The following is a 26,731-nucleotide window of genomic DNA, read 5'->3' as shown; positions in this document are numbered from 1 at the left end:
TACCAACTAACCTCTTTCACTGCTTTGCGTCTACGAAAATGACACTGGTTTAGAAGAAATGCACATATTCAGGACACATAACACGCGAAACTGAATCTCAGGACCAAAGAACACAGGGTGCTCGTACGGCGTGCTTTTTTTACGTTCATTGTAAGTGCCACGTTGAAGCGAAGCAGAGGGTTCCGTACAGTCATCACGTTCCTCATCACCAATGATGTTGAGATTTGGGCTAGTTGGTACCTCATTAAGGAAGAGGCTCTGCACTGTTACAAGGAAACGCAGAGATAGAAGCGCGCAATCCGTAGGAGGGCCTTAAAGCGAAAGGAAGATAATAGTACCCTGCCCGCACCACCTGTTAACATAAAAGGCTAAACACAAGCTCACATAACGTAGCACTCATTCCTCACCGTCTTCCGTCATGGCAGGTACTGGGACGAGCACGACCGGGGCATGTCGACGCGCCGGCTGCTACGCACCGAGAGCGAGCAGCGGCTGATGCAGCCCGAGATGATGCAGGGCCCGCCCGCCGGCCGCTACTACTCGCTGCGGCCGTCGGCCACGGGAGGGGGCATGTCGGCGCTGCACCACCACGGAGGACACCACCACCCGCAGCAGCAGATGCCGCCCGGAGCACCGCCGGGGGGCATCCTGCGGCGACGGTCTCTCATGGAGAGCTGCTCGGACACCGAGGTGCAGTCCGGAAGGAGGCCGCCCTCCGCCATGGGGGCACCTTTCATGGCGGCGCCCGCGCACGGGGTGAGAAGACATAACGCCACGGTTAAGGCGAAAGCCTTTAATGCCTCATCACTGTCGACAGAAGGTTGTCAGCAGAGGTGTCACGCTTTTCGGTTGGTCGAAATGGTTATGACGTCACAGTGCGCGGATTCGAAGTAATGAGGCCACCCCCGGATGCCTGACGCCCCCTTTTGGAGCAGACAACAACTAATAAAAATAGTTGTCGTCCGCTCCGACAGGGGGCGTAAGGCGTCCGTGGGTGACCACATTACATACCTCATCACTGAGAACAGAGCCATGGATACAACGGAACTCATCGAAGGAGAGAGAGTCGTGCTAAAGAAGCAGTCAAAGTGTGCAGTTGTAATGCTTAGTCAAAGTGTGTAGTCAAATAAAGCACTAGTACAGCACAAACAGTCTCGCAGTCAATGCCAAACAGTGCGCCAGGAAAGGCTTTCGCCTTGCAGCACTTCAGAGAGCCAAAGTACCCCCTGAATGGTTCACCTCCTTGAACGTGAACATCTTTGACAGGAGTCATCTTGCTGGGCGATGTAGATTAGGAGCATATATCAACCCCAACCAAGGGTTAACCGTGACAAGAAAAATTTCGATGTTTCGGAACCGACTAGTTTCCTTCGCCAGCGGTGATTAAATGGACTGCAGGCAGCACACCTCATATCTATCCTTGTAGACACGTGATACAAACAGGTTGTTAACGCAGGTGGTCACACATGTGACCACTTATGTTCCTGGACCTCGAGGCGTTATGTTCCTGGACCATGGGGAGTTACGTGCTAGCTATGCTGTGCATGCGTCAAGTGCACTGTAAACACGAATACACCTATATGGGAGTAAAAAGGGAGTATAAGCTGTCCTCTGGCGCACTCCCTTTTCATAATAAGAGTGCGTTAGAGGACAACTGTACTCCCTTTTTACTCCTTTCTGTTTAGAGTGCATGGTGTTATGTTCCTGGACCACGAGGTGTTATGTGCTAGCTGTGCTGTGCATGCTTCACGCACGCACCGCAGCATGCGTCAGTGCCCACGAAAGGCCAACAAGATGTGCTGCCTGCTGTCGACTTTGTCGCCGCTCAGGAACGAGCCAAGCTAATTTCCAGAAATCCGAATTTCTCTCCACCTTTTGTTGCAGTTGACATCTCATGATAAGTCTCACCTTTTCGGTTCATGTGATAGCATACACAAGAGGCTTCCAGTGGGTGAATAGGCGTCGACGTCTGCATTGTAGTCATGCCTTGTTGTAACCAAAAAAGACTTCGGTCACGTACTAGTCTGTGAAGATGTTTCCAAGTTCATCCGGCTAGTGGGCGCTCTAGTGAATGTGCTTAGCGTGGTCACGTGACCTATGTCAGCCTGTTCACGAGGGCACAGATCGAAAGTCCTCATAAGGCGAACGGAGATCTATGCATCTGTCGCTGTCACTTCTTCACCCCCTTCCTCCTAAGTAAGGTTGCAAAGTGCGGAGCATTTTTTTTTTCGAACGAGTTTTAACGCAGTTCGACGCCATGCCGCTTAACGTTCCGTTGCACCTCTGCCTTCACTGACGCAGCAACACCCTCGCGCCCTGACCGGCCGCTCCAACTCGCTGCCCCGCGGCGTGGCCCTCGGGGTGCTCGACCCTCGCCGGGCGCTGCGCCACGGCGTGCGCTTCGAACGCGCCGCCTACGATTCGCAGGAGGACAGCGACGGGGCGCTGTCGGCGCCAGAGCTGCCCTCGGGAAGACCACGCAGGCCCAAGGGTGAGAGCCCCTTCCATCTACTCGCTGAGGCAGTGTGCACTCCTCTCGATGATCAGAGTTAGAGAACAAAGAAAACCACACACACGTCTAGGTGAGCAGATCTGATAAAGCGTAGCAGCGCCTTCGTAGTCTTGTGCGCCGACGACTGAAAATGGAGGAGGCGGAAGAAAACTTTATTGAAGATGTCTCACAACTGTTTGACTGCGCAACGCACCCTAGCCAATCCTCGTTGTGGGTATGTGCCACTCCAACAGGGCACAACGACAACAACAATTAGTACTTAGTACCAGCGATAAAGAGCGTTTGCACCGCTAAGGCCCGTTGTTCTTCTGTCGAGACCGAATGAAGCCAAGTACCCCAGGAAGGAGGGGAAGGGTGTGCATGGAAGTAATCGGTGCCCGGGTCTGTGTTCCTCAAACGGTGATCGGTCGCTCAAGAACCTTAGTCTACAAACACGAAAAAATATTATCGAGTATCTCGTTTCTATAAATAAACACGTTTAATAATAATATAATTATTATTATTACTACCGGTACACTCGTTACAACAAGTTTGGGATTAACTAATTCTGTCGACTCTTTTTAATCCGAACTTGTGCAGTATCAAAAATTTGCCGGAACTATGCAAAGCTCGAACCGTGCAGATCGCTTTTAAGAGCCTTGATTTCGACGGGACTAAAGGGTCGGTTCGAGTAAACCGCTGGTTCGAATTAAGCGAGTTCGAATCAATACGTAATGCGGAGAGCAGTTAGTTGATGGCCGCTTACGGTAAAGCATGCAGATCATTCTGGGGGAGTTCAAAAGTAGCAGGGGGCGATAGAGGGTACGTTGGGCTGATTAGATTAGGAATAAAAAAACGTCCTGTTGGGTTAGTGTAACCGTAGATTTGGAAGTGTGCGGGTTTGGAAGTGTACGGCGCCGGCTTTTCTCGTGATAGGAAAGTAATTCGCGTTAAAAATAATTCGCATTAAAAATAGGTGATGGTGGTGAAAAACGTTTATCAGCGATTTAAGAGATGAGTGGGGTAGGGCACTGCTGGCCCTTTCCCCTCACAATACTAGGTGGAGTTCCTATTCCGGGGCCCCATTGGCAAGCTAGCAACGCCGCCCGCGTCCGTTGAACCAAAGCCTTTTGTACCTTGAGGTCTTGACAGCCGAGTCCTCTCTGGTGGGGCTGAAGTTGGGGGTGATAAATATTTGACTGGCCTGCCCAAACCATACGAGTGTCAGCCACCTCTCCACAGAACTGGCACACGCCATCAAAGGATGTGTTGAAATGCTTAAGCACCGCCGGGTACAGTACAGTGTTGGAAGACGACGGCAGCATTAGAAATAATAAATACCTCCAGTGCTGGAGATGAGGACGTCTTTGCCCCTTGCGGATGCAGTGTCGGCTGGCGGCGGCCCGCTGGCGGGTCCCCTGATGACCGGCGGCGGGGGCACCCTGCCAGGCGTGTTCTCTTCGTCCGAGTACCGGGCCTGGATGCGCCGCGCGCCCTCCACGTCGGCGCTGTACGAGCGCGTGGGGCGCCTCTCCTCGGCCTCCTCATCCACCGGCCTGGGAAGGGCCTCGCTGCTCCACCACCAGCAGCAGCAGCACCCGCAGATGTCGTCGGGTGGCACGTCGTCCCTCCGCCGGCCCCTGCCCCGGGTCGCCCACAGCGCCGAGAGCCTGCTCGACTCCCTCAGACAGGTAAGTACTCTCCTGCGCAGGCCACTTTGGCAAATGCGAAAGTTTCAGACTCGAATAGGGCGCACAGTTGCCGAGCTGTGTGCATCTATGAAAGTTTCCATCGGGTGCACGCGCAAGTCAAAGCGCCTGCTCTTAGGACTGCTGCGAACTGGTGCATGCAGATGACTCGCGCTACAGCTTCCACCATGCTGATGCCAAGAACCCACACACGTACAACAACGAGCAATGTGGCGTAACCAAGGGAGAACTTTTTGGAGAGGTCCTCAGAGTTTCCTGACATGTCATGTAATATAATATAGATCTATAGTAACTAAATAAAGTATGAAGCCTTCTAATTATTAACATCTGCGGATACATGGTGGAAATGGCTATAGGTGTACAGAGATTCTTCTCAGCTGCAGTATAACAGTAATCTATAACTCTCAGACTCTCTGGTTGTACGTAGAGGACGTCTAAGCGAGCTGCTCAAAGATACAGGGGCAAGTGGGCCGGCCAGAGGGCACTCTTGAGATTGCAGCATCCGCTTTTATGTGATCACTGAGCCCCTGGGAGTGGACTAACGACGCCGTGTCACGGGTTTTGTGCAACGGGCGAAATGCTACGCCTAGACAAAGAGAAACAGAATCGTAATTGTAACCTCGCAGGAACAGCAGCAGCTTCAGCTTCAGCAGCAGCGCAGCAGCCTGTACGCGTCGGGTCTGCCGGCGTGGGGGTCGAGCAGCCTCGACCTGGGCTCGGGGGGCGCGGGGGGCAGCCTGCGTCCCATGGGCCGCTCGTCGTCGCTGCTGTTCCCGCGGCCGCTGCGGCTGCCGCACGCCCTCAGCCTGGACTACGTGCGCGCAGAGGACAGAGCCCTGTGTCTCAACCCCAGAGAGTTCCTCAAGTACAGGCCCGAGAAGGTAAGCCGCCCTTCCCTCTCTCTCCTATGTCCCCGCCCACATTGCGAATGACTTTCTCAACGGGCAGAATGGGGCAGCGTGGATTGGAAGGCTAAGACAAGTTCATGGTGTCCTATCTTTATATCTGGCGGTAACGAAATTGAACTTAATACAAACAGGACAACCGCAGGCCTCTTGGGGTAACAGAGTGAATTCCAGGAGATAGGAAACTTACTAGACGGCGGCAAAAAGACAGGTATGGAGATGAAATGAAGTATGCTGGCCTAGGGTGGTTGCGGGGATCACAGTACAGGCTTACTCTGTGCTCGGTGAGTGAGGGCTTTTTCCTTCAGTGAGATTGACCTATATCTGGTAATGATGGCGGTGACGAAAGCTGGGTAGCCGTTCAGATCAGTTGACAGCGTATCTTCCATTAGCATCCCCTCACAACCCACAGAAACCAAGATCAACACTGTGAAAAGAAGCTTACGACGCTTTTTGAAAAGCCTGAAGGACGCCCAGTCGTGGGGCCATAGCGACATAGCGTAATCCTAAAACGCAGTCTTCCAGCAGAACAGAAAGCCAACAGAGCTGGCGTATATGCGGTATATGAAACAGAGAAGAACGAGGCTAAATTGTTGCCCAAAGTTACATCATTAGCTTGGCCCCAGTTTTTCTTCTTTTGGCTCTCCTCACTGAACCCTGGCCTATCCCCCGTCGTGGGTATGTGCCATGCCACCATGCCACCAAGGCAACAACAACAACAATGACTACAGGTGATCTACAGATTTGCTGTTTTAGTGCTGGCTTGAAAATTCAACAATAGACGTTTGTATGGTAATAGATATCCGCTAATTTATACTCTTCACGGCCATAAGAGCTGGGGCGCGGAAGTGTATTTAGGCGTATGCGTTGAGGGACCCTGGGAACCGCTTTGGTTGACGAGAGGCGTATCCGCGTTGTACTACAGCAGCGTGCCCTGTTCTCCCTCACCTCCTCGGCGGGCCCACAGGAGAGCGAGTCGGTGCTGGCGGGGGCCTTCAGCGGGCTGCTGTGGCTCCACCTGCTGGGCGCCCGGGGACTCAGGGGACACGGGCCCCGGGACCTGTACTGCGTCATCGAGACGGACAGGGCCCACAAGGCGCGCACCGTCGTCCGCTCCGGGGACCACTCCTTCGACTGGGACGAGGTAAGCAGACTCTTATCCTAACAGTTGACTGTTGATGGTGCTTGGCAAGCTGTATATCTCCGCAATATCCGTGCTTTCAGCGTCCCTGAACATTTCACCTGAATGCCGCAAGGGGCGCAACAGTTAGCTAACCTCCGACTTATGGACCAATAAGAGCGTCTGGTTTTGAAACACGAGCCCTGTGGAAAGCTTCGCAACTTGAGTTCAAATAGCTCTTCCTTGTCCTGCAAGCACTGCCGTTCCAGTCCATTGCGGGCTATAAGCACATATAGCCCCGGGCAGGGACAAATTTTTTTCAGCTTCGAAGCCGCCGAAAGAGCGATGTTAAGTTTCCTTTGTAGACCTATAAAGCTGTACTCAGGTAGACGCTAATGAGTAATTACTCGCTTAATTAGCTCATCCTCGACCACAAGGAATTCCCTGCCCGGGCAGGTGGTGGCCCTTGTATCGACTGCGAAGGTTTCGAGAGAGCAGTGTAGCTTTCAGCTCTGAGCGCATGCTGCATTCGGGTGGATGCTAGTGACTAACCCCTTCACGACCCCCCCGGCTGTGCCTTGGTAGGCTCAGCAACAACGGCATCGCGAAGGTGGCAAGAGAGAACGCTCTACTGAGCCCGGGCAGCAGCCAACCACGACCGCCAACTTGGCAATGCGGGGTTCCCCTTCCAGACTGCCGAAGTTTCTCCTCTCTGCAACAATAGGCTGAAGGGGAAGGGAGCCTCTGGAGTTTATGACGTTGTTTAGGACTTTATGAGTGGACACCAACAGAACGGAAACGAAGTCTTGAGTGCCAGAAAATCACGTGAGCAATTGAGGTCGGGAAATTTGCTGGAACGGTGGGGCCGCGTCTTGCGCGGGGGAGGGCAAGTCGGTGAACGACGGAAGATTGCTTTTGCTTTCCTGGAATTCACCGGCGTGATGATGGTAATATTAATGACAGCTGCCTGCTTTTGTCGTCTCTTTTAACTGACCCGCGCTACAGGGACCGCGAATGCGATGCAACGGTGCTGTACTGACATGCAATGCCTGCAGATGTAACAGTACGGCACCGAAGGTCCCCGCTGAGCCATTGCACCTGTTAGCTCTCTATCTTGGATTAAGCTAAATACATGCAATAAGCTAAGACATTGCCCGATTTCTTCGTCGAGTGAGCTGGCCTCTATCTTCTTGCTTATTTCTGCTTTCCAAAAAATTAACACCAAAGTCATACACGACACCCATTGGCGGAAACCTAAGGCCCGTCCAAGATGGCTGCGCACGGAAGGCACCTCTGACGCTCTGTTCCGTTTTCTTCTCGGCGGCAGGTGTTCGAGCTGGACCTGGTGGACAACACGACAGTGTCGTTCCTGCTCTACAGCTGGGACCCGCAATCTCGCCACAAGCTCTGCTACAAGGGCACCGTGCACCTGCTGTCGGCGCTGCGCGAGGCGCCCTCGCACAGTCTGGCGCTGCGCCTGGAGCCGCGCGGCGCCCTGTACCTCAAGATGCGCTACCGCGACCCGCGCCACACCTTCCAGCGGACGCCCAACTACAGCGGCGGCGGCGTGTTCGGGGCACCCCTGGACGCGCTCGTCGCCCGCGAGAAGGGCACCGTGCCGCTCATCGTGCAGCGATGCGTCCAGCAGGTAAGTATTCAGAGGGACACGTGATTAAATAATGCGTCGGCACTGCGAGAGCATCAGAAGCTGCTGATGCCTTTACCAGAAGTGTCGTCACTTCCGTTCCGGTGGCGTAACTTTCCTCTACTGACGTCACTTCCCTCCAGATTACACTGCGTGTTGGCAATGCGATATCATTAGAACCTGTTGATGCCTTTACCGGAGCTGACGTCACTCCCGACTCAGTGGCGTCGCTTCCCCCAGACAATGGAAATTATTCGGTCTGATGACGTCACTTCTCTCCAACCAATGGGCGAATTTTACTTTTGGCTGAATTGGGTTCTAGTGCTATCGCATTAATAAGCTACTACCCGCCAGAGGTCGCAAAAGGCGGCGGCGAAAAATGGAGTGTCCTTAGGTTCTCATGCCCACTAGAGGTATACCCGAAGTTGACCCGGAAGAATCTACTAGAAAGTTTCTCTCATCTCTGGTGCCTCTTTAGGGCGTGAATGTATTAACCATCCAGGAAAAGACCAGGACACCGCGCTCACCGCTGAGCTGATGACTAATTGAGTAACCTCCTTTTTTTTTTCTTTTTCACGGGTTCTCTACGCAAATGAAAGAAAAGCCGCAGCTGTGAAGTATTTAAAATTTTCTTCTTATGAATGAATGGTTTCCAGTGCTGTAGCCCGCTAACGCGCAGGGAGGGAGAAAGTACAAGACGAGCTGCTTTATCTCTAAAGAAGGTCAAATAGCACTACGGCGCTGAAGGAAAAGCGGCAGTCTTCATCTCGTCCTCATCGTCGCACTGTTTTGTCCTGCTAGCACTTCGTGGTTTTATTCTTGCATTCGCCTAGTACAGAATCCTTTTTACTGTGAGCAACGAGAATGCTTCATGAAGTGCATTATGAGGAAGTTGACTTTTGGCAAGCGTTTCTGTAACATTTAATGAGATAAAATGCTGCTATACACATCACTGAGAATATAGATATGACCCACCAATGTTGTATGCTACTCTTCAACATCGAACCCGCCACACTTCGACTACGTTTTGTGTTGCGACAGCATAGATTTAGGCACAAGAAATGATCACAAAAGTCAGTTCGCGACACTCAGAGGACACACGCGTTTTCTCGAGGTGATTAGCCTCCCCGAGCGCCACTGGATAATGCCGCAGTTCCTCGCGCGAGCCTGTGCGCACACTGTCACCCTTCCACTCACCGTATGTAGGATAGCAAACCTTATCCTAATCTGGTTAAGCGCTCTTCTTTTTTACAGCGCTAGCTGTTAATGCGAAGGTTCCCGGACAAAGCGTGTCGTCGTCGTCGTAGTAAGAAAAAACGTCGGCGCAGACGAGCATGACGGGAGGAAGGGATATTTTCTGCATCATCAGTTGTCTGATGATGATCATCATCATCCATGACTACACCCAATGCAGGGCAAAGGCCTCTCCCATGTCTCTGCAATTAACCCTGCCCTATTAATGCGATAGCTCGTCGGGGAAAAAAAATGTGTCATCGGTTATCAAATTCGCTGATTGGCTGGAGGGAAGTGGCCTCACCAGACCAGACAATTTTCATTGGCTGAAATAAGTGACGTCACCAGACCTGTTAATTCCCATTGGTCAGAGGGAAGTGACGTCGTCAGACAGGTCATGACGTCACCAGACATAAGTGACGTCACCCTACCGGAAGTTATTTCATCAGTCCGGAACTGGTGTCACTTCCAGTAAATGTATCAACAGCTTCATCACATTGACCACACGTAATGTAGCCACGCGTTTCTATGAATTTTTTTTGCTTGCTGCCCTTTTTGTTAGGCGAAGAAATTCTGTTGATGGGTAAAATAAAAAGGTCGAGATTGAGCATATGATGATAATCACTGCGTGTGCGCTTCGTTTTCCCCATCAGGTGGAGAGCCGCGGACTGGACATCGTGGGCATCTACCGCCTGTGCGGGTCCGCGGTGCGCAAGCGCATGCTGCGCGAGGCCATCGAGCGCAGCTGCGCAGCAAGCGGACCCCACTGGAAGGTGGACCTCTCCGCGGAACACGTGCCCGACATCAACGTCGTAACCAGTCAGTGGTGGCCCCTTTTTTATTATACCACTCACTCGTTCCCGACAGTTGTCAGGAAGGGGTCCATGCGTTGCTTGCTGGGTGCTATATACTAATCATGCATAACTGTACAATGCGGCCCTTTTAAAACCATACACATTGACTTAATAAAGAGGCTGGTGACCTGATGAACGATGCCTTAAACACGTGCCTGCTGGGCTCGGCGGACGCAAGAAAAAAAGACAGCGGTCACAGTTGTCGAGCTAATGAACCAAATATCTGTTACTTTTATTTCAATACTCACTTTACGCACAATGCTACCGACCTCATACAGAAGAAAACTACATCACCGCAAACAGATGTACCTGAATCTTGTCTTACACGTTGGTGATCATCCTGGTGGTTTCTTTTTCAACTTTTGTAAACTCTCTATTCTATTATTTCCACACTCCTGTAGAAAGACGTCTCCAAGAAAAACTATTTTGGGACATCAGGATGTGTTATTTCACAGAAACGTTTTACTAGGAGACTTCATTGTAGACTTCACTGTAGACTTCACTGTCTTAAAATGTTCATCCCTCGAAAGGGGGAGAGTGCGCGCCGAGTCGCCACCGATGCATGACGGTTACTCTGTTTACCATCTTAATGAAGGCCTTTTTTTTTGGTGAAATCTGCATATCTGAAACTCTTAAAAGAAATCTAGACTTCCTGTCTGTACTTTATATGGCGGCTTAGACTTCCTTTAATCCTGGATGATCTGGGAACCCGAGGCTTAAAGCAGCGCTACAGTGAATAGTTACTGGGTTTGGAATACTAAGGTCGTTCGCCCGTCTAGCGCTAAGGTTTGGTTTGGTTTATGGGGTTTAACGTCCCAAAGCGACTAAGGCTATGAGAGACGCCGTAGTGAAGGGCTCCGGAAATTTGGACCACCTGGGGTTCTTTAATGTGCACTGACATCGCACAGTACACGGGCCTCTAGAATTTCTCCTCCAAAGAAATTCTAGCCGCCGCGGCCGGGATCGAACCCGCGTCTTTCGGGTCAGCAGCCGAGCACCATAGCCACTGAGCCACCGCGGCGGCGTCTAGCGCTAAGGCTCATCCGTGCCACAACAACGTCCATTATTTCGTGCTCTGTTCGTTTAAGGCAAAACACCACTGCAGCTGCCTCGCCCTAAAAGATTCCTCACTGTTTCTGTCCGTTCTTTCGTTTCCTCCTTCCCCGCAGGCCTCCTGAAGGACTACCTCCGCGAGCTTCCCGAACCGCTGTTCACCAAGGGCCTGTTCGACATGCTGGTAGACGGGCTGAGTGTTTGCCTCCCCGACGACCCCGAGGGCAACGCCAAGCTCATGTTCAGCATTCTCGACTGCCTGCCCAAGGTCAACCGGGTGAGGTCCTATCTGTTGCTCCATGGGGATGGTGTGCTGTATATACAAGCATACAGGGTCTGTTCTGAAAGTAGTAGGACTGGTTTTTTCCTGGGCGAACGGGCGGACGAGAGGTGGTCTGCGCGTGCAGGATCGTTGAAGGGGGATATTGGGAATGCTGGGGAAAATCGGCAGTCGGCTCTCGGCCGTTGAAGAGAGGAGGGCGCTTGTACTGTGAACCCCTGTCGAAACGTCTCGTCACACAGAATCGTCGAGCGTTTACTGGATCAGCGATACGCGATCAAATTTTGAGTAAATCTTGGTAAAACGGGCAAAGGGACTCACAACATGATTAAGGAGGCCTACGGTGACGCTTCCATGGGTAGGTCAGGTGTTTTTTGAGTGGCACAAGCTTTTTCGAGAAGGTAAGGAAAGAGTGGAGGAAGACGACCGCTTCAGACGCCCTTCGACCAGCAAGACCAACGAAAATGTGTAGCGAGGGAAACATTTACTTAACATTGATCGTAGAATGAGTATCAGAATGATTGCTGATGACTTGGGCATTCCTCAAACCCAAGTTTTTGAGATCGTGACAAAAAACTTATCCATGAGGAAAGCGTGCGCGAAGTTGGTGCCGGTAGTGTTGTCAGAGGAGGGAATGGCCAACCGGTAGGATCTTCTTCATCATGTGAATGAGGACCCCGATTTTTTGCCCAGCAGAAGGCGGCAACGCTGCCTCAGGCCCCCTACAGCCTCGACTTGACCCCGCCAGACTTTTTTCTATTCCCGAGTACAAAATCGACGCTCGATGGGAAACGTCACAGATCGGTAAAGGTGGTTCAACCGGCCGTGACGAGGGAGCTAAAAAGCATTCCGATCCAGGCGTTCCTGGAGGAGTACGAAAACTGTAAAACTCATTGGCAGCAGCGTGTAGGTGCGGAAGGGTGCTACCTTGAAAAATTGGAATCGTTTGTACTATTCTCATAAATAAATTTTGTTTAAAAAAATGAGTCCTACTACTTTCAGAACAGACCATGTATACTGTCATACAGATATATAACACATACAGCACATATATAAGCACATATTGTGCTCAAACAACGTCAGGAGTAAGGGAGGAAATCACTTTTATTGCCAGTCTTCATTTGTACCCCTAGGACATCGACTTCAAGGCGAGCTGAGACTAGCTGTATGTGCTCGTTGGGGTCCACCAGCAAGACGGTACAGATAAGGGGAGGAGGACTGGGATAGCGAGGGGAGGCGGAGAGACAAGGCAAAAGTATAGACAGTGTTTCAGGTCAGCGTATGGGGTAGGAGGAGGATGGTTTAGGTTTGGTTTATGGGGTTTAACGTCCCAAAGCGACTCAGGCTATGAGAGACGCCGTAGTGAAGGGCTCCGGAAATTTCGACCACCTGGGGTTCTTTAACGTGCACTGACATCGCACAGTACACGGGCCTCTAGAATTTCTCCTCCAAAGAAATTCCAGCCGCCGCGGCCGGGATAGAACCCGCGTCTTTTGGGTCAGCAGCCGAGCACCATAACCACTGAGCCACCGCGGCGGCAGGGTAGGAGGAGGAATAAGAGGAGAGGCAGGGAGGTAATACGGGATAGGGGCTGCTGTATCAGTTAGTACAAGTCTAGCCTGGGGGGGGGGGGGGGGTGCTGAGGAGTAATTAAAATAGGATCCTGCGGTATACGAGAGCTTTTAGGATCACGAGGGACGGATTCAGCGGCGTAAGGTTAGCTAGGTGTGATCGCATGTGCGTGTAGTGTAACCTGTTGGCCTTCTTGATCACTATCCCCTAGTTCACCGTCGATGGACTTGACCGTGGATCGCTGGAGCCCGATGAGGAATTTCGCGAGTGAACTGATGTGCCAGCTCATCCATCGAAGGGTTAAAGGGTGTGGTTGCAGTTGCATGAGTGTTTCATCCAGGGCTGTACGGATGTCTAACGAAAGCGTTCTGCACCGAACAGCTCTTAGGGCCTCCTGTGACTATGTGTCTACTATATAGGAAGGGGGAAGCGAAAGAAAATATTGAATAGCGGGGATAATGAACACTATTCCTAGCTGGAGGATATGATGAGGCTCTGAGAAGAGGCCACTAGTGAAGCTTAGAGGATCGGGTGATGAGGGGTGGTAGAGGGCCCTTGCTGCAGATCCCCTGGTTATCCTGTGAAAGACATCAGCGTGATCCAGCGTTGCTGTCTGCAGCGGCGGACGATGGCAGTGTGCGTGTGCCGCCCGAAGTCCCTTATGCTCGGTCGGGAACATGCCTCGCGGAATGTTGGCGATGCGCTGGTTAAACACATTCGAGGAGGCGGAGGCGCGCAAGAGAATGACGTTGGGTTCATGGGGAACGTGGGGGAGCATCTGGACGTAGTCACTTTCACGTAGAGCCACGTAGAGTCTGATGTAGAGTCACTCTAGTATGACGTCCCTCGTTGTTCGCAGTGCACGGCTCTGTTCCTGCTGGACCACCTGAAGCTGGTGAGCAGCCGCAGCGAGCGCAACAAGATGGGCTCGCGGGCGCTGGCCGAGTGCTTCGGCCCGGTGTGCGTGTGCCACGCGGAGACTGGGTTCCCCGTGTCCGACCTGCGACGCCCCATCGAGGTGTTCGCCTACCTGCTCGACATCTGGCCGCTCAACAGGGGTGAGCTATACGCTTCTGCGGAGAGCGTACCATATGTTACGTGTCCCGGGAGGCCGCACTGCTCCCCGGTGGGCACTGAACCTACTACAGACGTCCTGAAGACGTTTAGGACGTTTGCAGGACGTCCTTCAAACGTCCTAGACGTCCTCAGGACGTCCAAGGGAGTTTGGATGCCCATTGGATCGTAGTGCGACATAGCGCTAAACAACGAAGACAAGGGAGGAGAGGACAAGGCAGATGCTGTCTTTCAACTGAAGGTTTGCTCACACGGAAAAGGAAATATATACAAAAAGGAATACAGGAAAAAGAAACAAAGGCAATCTCACACAATACTAATATTGGAATTTCGCTCTCTTGTGGTGCGATAGAGGGAGTGCTGACGCACGTGCCGCCGGCCTTACGAATGCAAAATGCCTCTACTATTTCCCTGACTGTTCTGCTCTTATGACGGAAGATGGCTTCACTTTCTGCTAATATTGCATGACATTTGTGGTTTTTGCAGTGCAAGCTGCTTTCAGTTGAAAGATAGCGCCTGCCTTGTCCTCTTCTACCTTGTCTTGGTTGTTTTGCGCTGTGATGTATAATTCAATTCAAATTGCCTAACTTTCCGTCATTCGTAACGTGAGCGCGGACGAAAGAAACTGGAACGTTGTTGGCGACAGTGTATAGTTCGTATGACGGCCACATGACTGTTGTTCTCAAAAGATAGTAAAAAAAATGACATAGCCTTGCTGTAAATACGACAGAATGTTTTGTCGCCCTGTCGTACCGACAGATATTTCTGTTCTATTCATGTCTAGCGTTCTTGGACAAAAATGTTGAATATTGGAAAACTGTAAGGTACTGAGCTATAGAAATAGTGAAGGTAATGGTCTATTGTTCCGATATGTAGCAAAATCTTTCTTTTGTACTGTTTTCATCGCTCGATTCGAGCAGTTAAAACTGCCATAGAAAACCAATGGGGAACGCCTTCGAGGACAGCAAAAACGTTTATAGCAAAAAAATTAAAACCTGCCGACGGGAGATATGCGGATATATTGATTGTTATAGTGAAATCTTCCAATATGTGGAAAAATTGCGCTCATAAAGGCTTTCTCGTTCAGCAATGCTTTTGTCCAGAATTATTGGGCGTGTTTATTTTCCGTTCAACCCGGATATAACAAACTAGAAGGGGACCTCGAAATAGTTCTGTATAGTCCGGTTCTGTAAATAGTTCTGTATAAGAGAAGTGCTACTTGTAGGGGCGAGGCGCGTCGTTCGGCATATCGAACAGGCTTAATTTCAGTTCAATATACAACTCGACTATCATATACTTTTACACGGGATTTTCAAGCGGATTGTCTGTGTATTCGATACAGACAATAACTCAAAATATAGGGGTTCGATATATCCAGGCTCTGCTGTAGTGCCAAAGAATGCTGTTCCGGCAGCACTGACTTTCTTTGCTTACTGAACATCTTTCTCTTCCTTTCTGTCATGTCGACTTTCGTACCACTGACGAGATAGGCAGAGTATTCGCTGCCCTAACCTGACGCGATTGTCGGCCTCGCAGCTGCGTTCGTGGCCGCCAGCGGCACCGACCTGCGACCCTCCCTGGGCGCTACCATCCCCACCGGCACGGGAACCACGGGAAGCGGCGGACACACGGGCCTGACCGGTTCTTCGCTGGCGGGTGGGCCGCCGTCATACCTGACCAGCTCGGTCTCCTCCACTTCGTCGCACATGGGCGGCTCCCTCACAAGCAGCGCGCTGACCGGCGCTACGAGCAACCTCTACTCCACGGCGGGCATCTACAGCAGCGGAGTGCACACCACAGGCGTCGGCGCCGGCAGCTACACCAGCCGGGCGAGCGAACTCGCCGGCAGCGGCTACACCAGCTCAGCCCTGGGCTCGAGCAACACGTATTCCAGCTCCGGCGGCATCGGCATCTCGGTGCCCATCACCACGGTGCCGGGCCTTTCATCGCTCGGTGCATCCGACAAGCTGACCACCACCGTGAGCGCGCTGACGTCGTCGTCCCCGCCGCGTGACGCGACGGCGACGACGACCGCGTCCTCCTCGCTGATGCGTGAACGCCCCGAGCCCCGCGAGCGTTCCGAGAGGCCGGAGCCTCGCGAGCGCTCCGAACACCGGGACAAGTCCGAGCACCGGGAGCGAGCCGAGCACAAGGAGCGCATGGAGAGACTTGAGCAGCAGCACAGGGAGCGTCCCGAGCCCCGGGAGCGCTCCATGATCGGTGACGTCAGCACGCTGGAGAGAGGAGCCAGCGGTCACCTCCTCAACTCGACGAGGGACAGGGTCAGCGCCATGGGTGACGTTGCGGGCGGTGCCAACTCAGTCGTCAGGGGGGCGTCCGCGGGTTTTGGAGGACCCAACGGCATCGGAAGCACCGCGGGCATCGGACTCAATGGCGGCGGCGGTGCGGGACTGAACGGGGGAGGAGGAGTGGGAGTAGCCGGCAACGGAGCTGGAGGAGGTGTAGGGTTAGGTTCGTCGATCTCGTCGGTCACGGCGCAGGGGTCCGAGTCGAGGTCCAGCGCTGGCGACACGTCATCAGCGTCCGACAGCAAGCCGTGGCCCAACCAGAGATCATCACTGCCAGAATCTGCCTGTTGATCCCGTGCCATTGTTCAGTCTCTCTTTCTTGCGTTCTCTTATCATCCGCGCTGGCGCCGCGGCTGCGCACCGAAACCGACCGACAACCGCCGCGAAACGATTCGCGCGCAGAAGAGCTGTCAAGCTGTCTCATGCCCCGCCTGTGTCTCGGTTCCAAGCCCTCCTCCTGGTCGTCGTTGTGGTCTGTCGCCAACCCTACACTTTCCTCCTTGCCCGCATGGTGACATCGGGTTCAAACCGGACAGTCTTGTTCTCATCTTCGGTCACGCGTTCTATTTCCTTTCGTTCGCCATACGGCCCGTAACTACTGCAAGCGACAGCGTTAAATCCACACAGGTTAAGTAGGAAGATTCCTGCCGCGACCAGACAAAGCCAACTCCGTGCAAACGCCGTCGATCTCTTGCCCCACCTGTCGTAAGCAACAGGAAGCTTGCCGCGGAAGCAGCCGGTGGAGCTTGCTCGTTGTTCACAGTGTTCGCAAGAGGGCTCTCGCTGCGCGCATTTGAAGGAACTGCTAGTTTGAAACCAGTTCGCAAACAGCTTGCGGTGGAGCTAAAACATCCGCATCGTGTGTGCCACTAATGTGCGCTATCCTGTGGGATCGTGCACAATAGCCCTGCGGCGCATCGATCCGACTCGCAATATTCTTTGTGGGCATTCAACGCTGGGCAGCGGTTAGCAGCCGGTGGTCAACCGTTGAACGGAAATGAGCAGTTCCGGCTGTGAAGTTCATCGCTTCGGCAATGCCTCGTACGTTTCATTCTTTCATTCTTTATTGACACAGGTACGTGTTACGCAAGTGACAACGCTGCAGCCTTATGGATGCATGGTTTCGGTTTTGCAGGTGAATTTACACCCTGCACGGGAGATTGCATTGTCGAAGGAAAAGCGCACTTGGATGCGACGAATGCTGTGCTTTCTTTTTGCAGGTCTTTTATTAGAGCACAGCCGTGCTTGCAGATAGCGCTAGCATCGCCTTACTTGTTTGTGTCCTTTTCTTTCTTTTTCGCATCAGTCTAATCTAAGTGTGTGTTTACGCATCGGCGGCTAGCTCTCCTCAAAGCAAAGAACCTGCGGTTTTAAACGAGTTGCGCAACATGCATAATTTAGCAACAATGCCGGTTGCATCGGTAGAACGTTATTAGTAGACCGGAAATGCGGACCGAGTACGTTGACCAATGCGGGCATGGTGTCACTGTTTGCCTACGTTACGCGTGTTGCATGGAGGAAGGAAGGCTAGAAAATGCCCTCGCTATCCAAGCTGCGTGATAGAAAGAGCGCCGGAAGTCACGTGTTTTCGCAATCACTACTGGGAATCTTTCGCCCTTGGCGCAGCGTCGTCGTCTGCATCATCGGAACGTCTGTCAGCTGCGAGTGGCCTAGGGCGACGTCCTGTGGACGTTTAGGACATCTGTGGGACGTCCATGGGAGTTTCAGTGCTCATTGGGAATCGTGTGCTGCGCATGCACAGGCAGTCTGAAACGGCGGCCAACAGGCAAAGGGTAGCCCTCCCATACGGCTTATAAAAAAAATGCGACGTGACGTAATTGCCTCGCCTATATTCTCTCCTTTCTTCATGGCACGCTGCCCCCACCGAGCGCTGAGCGCATGCGCAATGACATCCTCGTCGAACCAAGCTTTCGGTCTTCTAAAAAACAGCACTGTTTGCTTTCTGCGTGAACTGGCAGAAACCACTGGTGTACACTGGCAGGATACGCAGTCTAGCGGCTTGATAAGAAATGGTAATCACGTCAGGTTAGTACAATAACCTAACACGTTGGCGGACAAATCCTGAACCAGTGGGTCAATGTTGTCTCGGCGGCGTTGTTAAATGAGCGCGGTGTACTTGACAGATGAAAGTTTATCCCCACGCAAGCTTCGCGACGAGCTTACACAACTTCTTTTTCACGTCCGGCGTCAGATATGAAGAAACAGACGGGCTAAATCAGTGCTCGGTGCCCGTCTGTTACCGAGGTATTTTATTGCTGATACAAACGGCTTTTGCAGTGAAATGCCATAAAGTTCGCAGTCCTCTAAAATGAGAAGTCGTTTGGGAAGCGACTCCCAAGAAAGTGGTTCTAGGATATCGTGTCATTTCCATCTGCCCTAGGATGCCTCGATGCCAGCGCCGCCGTTGGAAGCGGTGACATCCCTTGTCAGGGAAGGGGGGGGGGGGGGGGCGACATTTTGGTTCATAATCAGAATCAGTTTATTGTAATCAGAAAATATAAGATGGCCAAACTTATAAAGAAGAAGATCCCGCAGTCAGTGACAGTACTAGGACCTCCTTTTTATAAGGAGGTTATGTAAGTGTTGCTCACCAACCTGAGGGGTTAGTAGATTCTAAATTCCGGGCAGTAGATTTCCAAATTTCCGACCGTTAAAAATTTCGCGCTTCGCAACATTGTTGCTCCGCATCTTGGCTCGCAGGCACCTAAAATGCGCGTTCAGAATGCTATAGCACCGCTGCATGATGCCCTGTCTGCGAGCTAACAGAGCAACACATTTTCATCGCCGTCAACTTTGATGCCTGTGTTCGGCGAAGACCTGCGAGTACACTTCTATGCCCTTAAGCAAGAGCTTGTTTCGCTGTGGCTACATTCGTTTTGCTGTTTGTCCTCAGATGGCTTCTGTTAACCGGAGGTGATAGCGCCTTACATGCGACAGTCGTTGCAACGTACGAAACATGGGCGACGAAAAAACAAATCAGTGAGGAGTTTAAGAGGAAAAGAGACCGCTGGTAACTTTCTTAATCGAGTGGAAGCTCCAAGGACGCCGTGAAAAAGCAGGATCGAAGCGAAATGATCGTGACGCCGCAAGGCGGCGCTGCAGTAGCTTTTGTCGCGTCAGCAACGTCGGTTCCCCCTTCAGGCTTTGATATCTGAGTCTGAAAATGCAGCAGACTTGTACATTATGTTCGAATTGCGAGAGAGTGGCTTTGGAGTTCGCTCTCAGCCTCCGATGGTTGATGCAGGTTGGAGTGCGAGCGTTTACGAAGGCCCCTACTACCCTGAGGGGGTAAAACTTCTCTATGTACAGACATATATGCGAATGGCGCCATGTTTGCGGGTTGTTTTTAATTTGAAGTGTGTAACACGGTTGTGACTATTATCTTGTGGACGTGTCTAATAAGGCGCTGTAAAATGTTCAATCATCCATTTTTTGTTTGTTCGTTTCTATGCATGAATTTTTTTTCCTTTACTGAATCCAGCCGCATGACTGCATTGCTGAGACTTAAAGTCGTTTAAACGACTTTGCGAAACCGGTGTGTTGTATGCAATGCTGCGAGGTACTACATTTCAGACGGTGTCTGGCGGCCCGACTGAATCCACGTTACCACTTCTGCCTGCGTAATCCAACTGCTTCATCATCGCATTTCCTTCTCTCTCAGTCAACAGCGGTGTTCAGTGCACGACGCTGAAAAATATACCGTGCCCATTTGTCGTCATACCGAGAAGAAAGAAAATGGCGGAGGTTTATCGATCGAAGGGAAGTTTCTTTTCTGCAGCGATACGAGAAGTGGCCATGTACTAAAAGAAGCGAATGCTTTTCGCAGTGTTTTACACTTCATTCATCAACTTCATAAAGGCCGCTTTACAGTCTTTCGTAACTGACACGCGCATACGCAGACGTCATCTTTAGACGAGCATTGAAGAAAAGTAGATTGACCCACTATTTCCGTTTTATTGTCTCTATGCCTTTTCCTCATTTGTTACTTGCCCGGTCACTGAGAGAAACCCCAAACGAGGCTGACCCTTGGAGGCCGGATTGTACGGTAATCCATGAGCTGCGGCTTACGAATAGCGCTCCGAACACGAAGGCTTATTTCGATGACTGTTTCGAGGAGCACCGCGCACGCTATTGTTTCCCTTACTTTTATTGCTAATCCTCCTCACAGTGTTCCTTACACTACACGCCAGTCGGCATCAGACTGGATATTACGTAGTGGGAAAAGCATGTACAGTCCATGGCCAGATCAGAACCCCAATCGTACTCGAAGAGCGACGAGTCACGTGACAAGCCATGATCGAGGTTGCAATATATCTGGCGGTCCGCGCGATTTCGCCCAATCAGGTTTGCTGTTTCACTCGCGGACAGTACGGGGTCGTCGTGCCCGGACCCTGATGTATAATACCGAGCGCAAGAAAACGGTGTTATCGAAGATGTGCACTGCGTGTAAGCATAGTGCACGTTCGGTGTAAAGTCTCCTCTCCTATTCCCGACCCCTTACGCACTGTTCTCTTGTAGTGGAGGAAAAAAAAAATCAATCGTAGGCTGTTCTACACTCGCTCCGCACCGTATCGACGACAAAGTTGCGGGGGAGCGCTGTATATTGGGCCTTGCGCATTTCGACGGTCATCGTATCAATGGAAGAAAACGTGATGCGGCAAGCATCATTAACTTGACTCTCCCGGTCTCAAACGTTGCATAAATTCGATATTTCCCGCCGGGTTTACGCTTACTACCCTCACCCAGCATCCTAATTTGTATTGCATGTCATAGACGGTGCAGCGGGGTGTCATTGGGGTGTTTTTGTATTGTGCAAGGCTTTTCGCGCATGCGCACCTGGTGCCCCGAGGGAGTGAATCGCGAAACGCACCATGCTAAAACTCCCCTACTGCACCTTTCTCTGAAGAAGCGTGGTTCTACGAAGGAAAAACCGGGCTAAGCACCCCGATAACACCCTTTCCACGCTAACTTATTTCCGCCGCCAAGAAATAACGTTAAACCTCTAAAAATTCAAATCTACCAGCCAAATTGTTACTGCGTTGCGCTCAAATAAAGGTTTAGGTTTTGGGGAGGTTTAACGTCCTAAAGCGACCCAGGCTATGAGGAACGCCGTAGTGAAGGGCTCCGGAAATTTTGACCACCTGGGGATCTTTAACGTGCACTGACATCGCACAATACATGGCGGTCGAATTTCGATGGAGGCAAAATGCTAGAGACCCGTGTACTGTGCGACGTCAGTGCACGTTAAAGAGCTCCAGGTGATCGAAATATCCGGAGCCCTTCACTACGGCGTCCCTCATAGCCTGAATCGCTTTAGGACGTTAACCCCCCTTAAGCCTAAGCTTTTCTTGAAGCGCAACGCAGTAACAACTGGGTTTCTAGCTTTCAGTTTTCATTGTTTTCTTTTTTTTTGACCAAAACTAGCCACTGTCAGCAACGTCACTTCCGTTTCCGACGACGCCCCTCTACTTGCGCAAGGTTCCCCCTGTGTACAAGTACGTAACCCGCCGCACCAACGTTTCCAGGTCGAATATAGCCTCAAGGCTTTGTTTCGTGTGAAGTGATGCTAATTTCGTGGCGTTACATGTTGCGCGTGTAGACTTTTGGTTTCTAAGCGAATACGGTTGCTTTCCAGCACTCTGTCGCATATACTTGCGTTCTTACATAGAGTCGTTAAGAAAAAAAAGGCAAAGCTGGGGTGGGGAATGTTTTATACGTATACGTCGCGTTTTTGCGTGCGTTTGGGATGTTGTGGTTGGTTGAGCGAAAGTCTTTTTTCACGAGTTTTTTGCTCTCTTTTTATAAGAGTTTTTTCTCGGAGTGCATGAGTTTGGGAGGGGTCGCTGTCTCACATTTGGTGAGCCAGGTATACGCAACTTGTGTGAATCCATAGCGAACATGTGTTTTTGACGCACTAGAACAGAAGATGTTTTCGACTTGCTGCACTCGATGTTGGACGATGTTTTTCATTTTTTTTTTAAAACTCTTTGTTTGGTTAGGTGACTCCGTTTCCTATAAGCTCTCCTACACCTATGCCCCCCAAGGTACCGAGGACGTTGTTAGAGATGACTATATAAATATATATATAAATATGAAACCCCTTTTTTATTGTGGCATTGTGGATTTTTGTATTCGCGCCGGTGCCCCGCCGAGCGCCCCTGAACAAGGCGCTGGGCGGGGCGGCTTCACGCTGTTTTCATTCCGGCGCATGTATTTCCTGTGCAATGCGGTATGGACCGGTGGCTGCTGAAGCGTGTTATGTAATTTATTCACATTCCTCGAGCGAATGCTGTTGACGAGTGTATACCGGCTGTAATCGCGTCTAGCGTAAAAGCGAAGGCGGTGGAAGACAATAATGAATCTAATCTGGTCCTCTGACACATTCCTAATCACTAGCGTGGAGTGTATACCTGTTTGATTGATCGAAAGAAACAATAAATGAGTTTGAAAATGGTCAGCAAGTTTCTTCTCTTCTTTCCATTGTGACGGTAGAGGACCGCATTTTCTTCTCAGTCTCCTGCGACAACACGAGATCTCCCGAGGGCGTCCTCCTAATGTTCAAGTCCTCAAACCAGACTAAAGGTTTCTGATGCGTCCTTCTCAATCTTTCATGACAGCAGGTGATCTCCCGTGGACGTCCTTCTAATGTTGAAGCCCTCAAACCCAACCATAAGAGGTTTTAGGGCGAAAACACTAGTAGCAGCGCTCCCCGGGTTTCAGTGGTGTCCGTCTGTGCGAAGCCCCTCAGTAGCGTATATAACTGACTCACTGTGTCAGCGGACACCTCAGTCTCGCTGTGAATAGGCGGTGCCGTCCGCCTACGAATGGAGGTAGTTGTGCGTCTTTCCTTTTCTCAAAACCAGCGCAAGTATCAGAAAGTGAAAACTGGTTTTTGAGGAAAGAAAATGGCGCAGTAATTGCCTCACATCTCGGTGGACGCCGAGGCCTGCGTCGGTCTCGACACCAGGAATACTCGATCTCTTCATTAATCAACATCGTAAGGCAGACACAACTCTTGCCAAACTCCGCAAAGTCGGCGACCAGGTGGGCCGAATGGTTCGCCGCGTTTCCAACAAGCGAGGAGGGTTGCGAAGTAAGGATGCGATGCGGCTCGCGCATGCCTTCGTAACTAGTCGAGTACTGTACTCGACTCCTTACCTCCGCTTACGGAAACATGACGAAGATCACTTGGAGATTGTACTCCGCAAAATTTTCAAGAGAGCCCTCGACCTCCCGATATCCACTTCCAACGCGCGACTCCTCGCGTTGGGGGTGGTGAACACCTACCGAGAACTCCGCGAGGCGCATCTCGTTAACCAATACACGCGTCTCGCCCAGACCGGGTCCGCTCGCTGCGTCTTGGACCGGTTACATATCAGACATGATCACCATACCATGGAACGGGTTCGAGTGCCTGAACTGTGGAGAAGCGCCCTCTACGTTCGACCCCTTCAGACTAAGATGAACAAGGAGGACCATAATGGCCAGCGCCAGGCGCGGGCGGATGCCCTGCACCGCCACTATGGCTAAAAGAAACAAGTCTTTTACGTCGACATTGCAGGCCCCTACCGCTACAGGGGGGAATGGTATACGGCTGCAGTCATACGCGAGGGAAAACAGGTGAACGGCCTCTCGTTCAGAGCGCCCAACTCAACGCATGCGGAGGAGGTGGCGATCGCCCTCGCAGCCTCCCATCCCGACTCTAAATTCATCCTCACAGACTTTCGCGGAGCCTGTCGTAACTTTGAGTTCGGTTGGATCACTCCACTCGCTCACCAAATTTTACACCACAGTACTCGCGACGGCGATCCAACTCATCGCTCAATCATATGGGTCCCCGACCACCAAGGCATGCCAGGTAACGAAGCCGCCCATGAGGCAGCCCGCGCACTCACTCACGTACCGGGCACCAGGCGTCCCTTGGGAGGAGCTTAACCCAGATCACAGCCCTCTCCTTTCTTTTAAAGACATTACTGAGCACTATCGTGCCGAACACCGGCGATACCCAGTTCCTATGAAAGAACTGGGTAAAGCTGGCGAACGAATTCTCCTCAGGCTCTTTACGAACACCCTTCTGTGCCCGGCGGGTCTCAAGCACTTTAATCTTTCTTTTGACGGCCGCTGCTCATTCTGTGGGGAGCTGGCCGACACCTTCCACATGGTTTGGGCATGCAGAAAAAATCCTTCTCTCCCCCCCCCATCACCCTTTCCCCTACCCGAGAGGACTGGGAGGCGCCCTGCTCAGCTGCCAGGAACTATCGGCCCAACATGCCCTGGTTCGGCGGACCGGTGTAGCGGTCATGACCAACGGGATCCCGGAATGAGGGACTCCGCCTAGATTGTAAGGGGTGAGACCCACTAGCGGCCTCTCCCCGAGCACCTCTCTGTAAAATACTAAATAAATGCTTTTCACCACCACCAGGAGTGCATCATCAGGTGGCGCTCGCGTGCAGTGCGGCACGGTTCGGAAGTTGAAGGGGGGAGGGGGGGAGAGAGATCAGTTACTTTTCCCTCTCATAGTGCATCTTTTATGTGATTCAGCACAGACATCCACTGCAATCACTGCAATTTCTCTATCCCTCGCGCCAGCCTAGCCCAAGGAGTAGCCAGCATGGTAGACGTGGCGCACAATGGATTGCTGTCACTTCTCAAGTACTTGAAAGCCCTACATTTGGCGGCCGTCAGAGCTTTTTATCCATGCCTGTAAAAGCAAGAAATAATACTGTAGCATATTCACAATAATCTTATTTCTTGCATTAAATAACCGCAGTGACGGACCTTTGACTACATACCAGGGGATCCATGTCCTTTGAAGTACTTCCGCACCTGGGGGTGGTAGCCAGTGACCCCCTCACTGACCTTCAATCTTTTAATCCAGATGCTTTAGACCCCTCTTGAGCCTCTGGTGCTCCAAGTGCATGCGTTGATGGCACCTCATTGGACAAGTTACTTCAATTTGAATGCATTTTTAATTAAATTAGGGAAGAAACGACGACTGCATGCGTAAATTACTTTCTAACGTACCGCAATTACACGATTCTAACGTGCACCCGAATTTCTTGTTCGCTAAAATCGAAAAACCACAATTCGTTCATATTTGCTTCTGCGTTAATCCTCGTCGCCATGCCAGTTCTCCGCTGTCATCGCGGCGAGCACACGTCAAAACAACAGACACGCAACAAAAAGACAGCATTTGAAGGTAAATGGCGATAAACAGCGATAACACACAGTATCCTACACACTCATATGAGGCTCGGCCCACTAGCCTCGCAAACGTCTAATCGAGCTGCCAACACTCCTGTAGTTTCGGATTCCGGCGCGAAAAGTGCTTGAATTTCACCCTTGAACGCCAGAAAGGACCAGTCATTCAATTCTTAGATTTGCAGGTTTCTTTTAACATGCATGACCATGCTTGCTGGGTCTGTATGCCACGTTCCAAGATGGCCGCTTTGCCGGTTTCTTCCTCCAGATCCAAACTAATCACGAGAAATATAACTATGACCTGTCTGAGGCAAGGCTCTTTTGAAGTCGTGTCAGCACAAGGCAACGGAAAGTTTTCGGGGCCAAGTGGGAAAGTTGCAACAGTCAGGCTTTCCACCGCCCCTTATCCAGGCAGGGTGGAAACGCTACACAAGTAAGCTAAACTGGGCTAGTCGGAGCAATTGCATCTTCGAAAAACGTAGCGCGAAAAACAAGACACAGGTAAGGTGTCCTGTCTTCACCTTACCTGTGTCTTGTTTTTCGCGCTACGTTTTTCGAAGGCGGAAACGCTGATGTGTAAGCTGCGGAACAAGGTGTGGTGGAATGCACCGGCGGTTCCTCTGAACGCCGTCCTGCTAGAAGTTATGCTGTTGGCCATAACCTGATGAGGGTGGCAGGTAAGCAAGGCATCCGACTTGTGTTTTCAGCTCCTTGCGAACTGTGCTGTCTGTGCAAGCGCGTATCGGATGGTCACCGCAGGGTCGCTTGCACTATCAAGCATGAACATCAGTATGTGCCCTGTGCCACGGATGTAGTTTACCAGTTCTCTCTGAGATGCGGCCGAGTTTACGTCGGCCAGACGGGCCAATGCCTCAACAGCCGCCGCGGTGGGTCAGTGGTTAAGACTGAGCTCCATGTACGCGAAAAAGTAAGCGACGCGACGAGGCGGCGCGGCGACGACGGCTGGCTGTCGCTCCTTCGCCCACCGGCCAAGCTCCATGCATAGCGACAACGCGAACGCGAAACGGAGACGACGATCAGTGTTGCTGGCATAATACACCGCAAAGCTGTTTGCGTTTATAACAAGAGTCACATTATTTGCAAGGATTAAAATTTTGGGCAGAAAAATGTCAAACAAAACGTGTTTACAGCTTTGTCATCGTATGTCATTGCATGTCATTTTATGTTATTGTCACGGGCGCCGCCATATTGCTTGAACGTGGGGCGCACACCTGTTTGAACCTCGCGCGCTTTCTGACCTCAA

At 51.6% G+C, this 26,731-nt stretch overlaps 1 protein-coding gene across 1 annotated transcript in view; it reads left to right on the top strand.

The window, feature by feature from the left end:
• RhoGAP100F (Rho GTPase activating protein at 100F) overlaps positions 1-18,682 on the top strand; it is a 104,353-nt gene extending 85,671 nt beyond the window's left edge. Inside the window, exons 7-16 of the mRNA XM_089552835.1 lie at positions 426-756; positions 2,302-2,491; positions 3,878-4,182; positions 4,827-5,081; positions 6,073-6,249; positions 7,553-7,873; positions 9,757-9,922; positions 11,127-11,287; positions 13,722-13,920; positions 15,473-18,682. Of these exons, the coding sequence (XP_089408961.1) occupies positions 426-756; positions 2,302-2,491; positions 3,878-4,182; positions 4,827-5,081; positions 6,073-6,249; positions 7,553-7,873; positions 9,757-9,922; positions 11,127-11,287; positions 13,722-13,920; positions 15,473-16,536 (3,169 nt within the window). The 3' untranslated portion in view covers positions 16,537-18,682. The remainder of the gene's footprint in view (positions 1-425; positions 757-2,301; positions 2,492-3,877; positions 4,183-4,826; positions 5,082-6,072; positions 6,250-7,552; positions 7,874-9,756; positions 9,923-11,126; positions 11,288-13,721; positions 13,921-15,472) is intronic.
• The last annotated feature ends 8,049 nt before the right edge of the window (positions 18,683-26,731 follow it).

The sequence above is a fragment of the Amblyomma mixtum genome, chromosome 1 (assembly GCF_055824585.1).
Source record: "Amblyomma mixtum isolate Tamu chromosome 1, ASM5582458v1, whole genome shotgun sequence".
NCBI classification, from domain to species: domain Eukaryota; kingdom Metazoa; phylum Arthropoda; class Arachnida; order Ixodida; family Ixodidae; genus Amblyomma; species Amblyomma mixtum.
The sequence above is the reverse complement of the archived record's forward strand: the minus strand, read 5'-3'. Positions and strand labels throughout refer to the sequence as shown.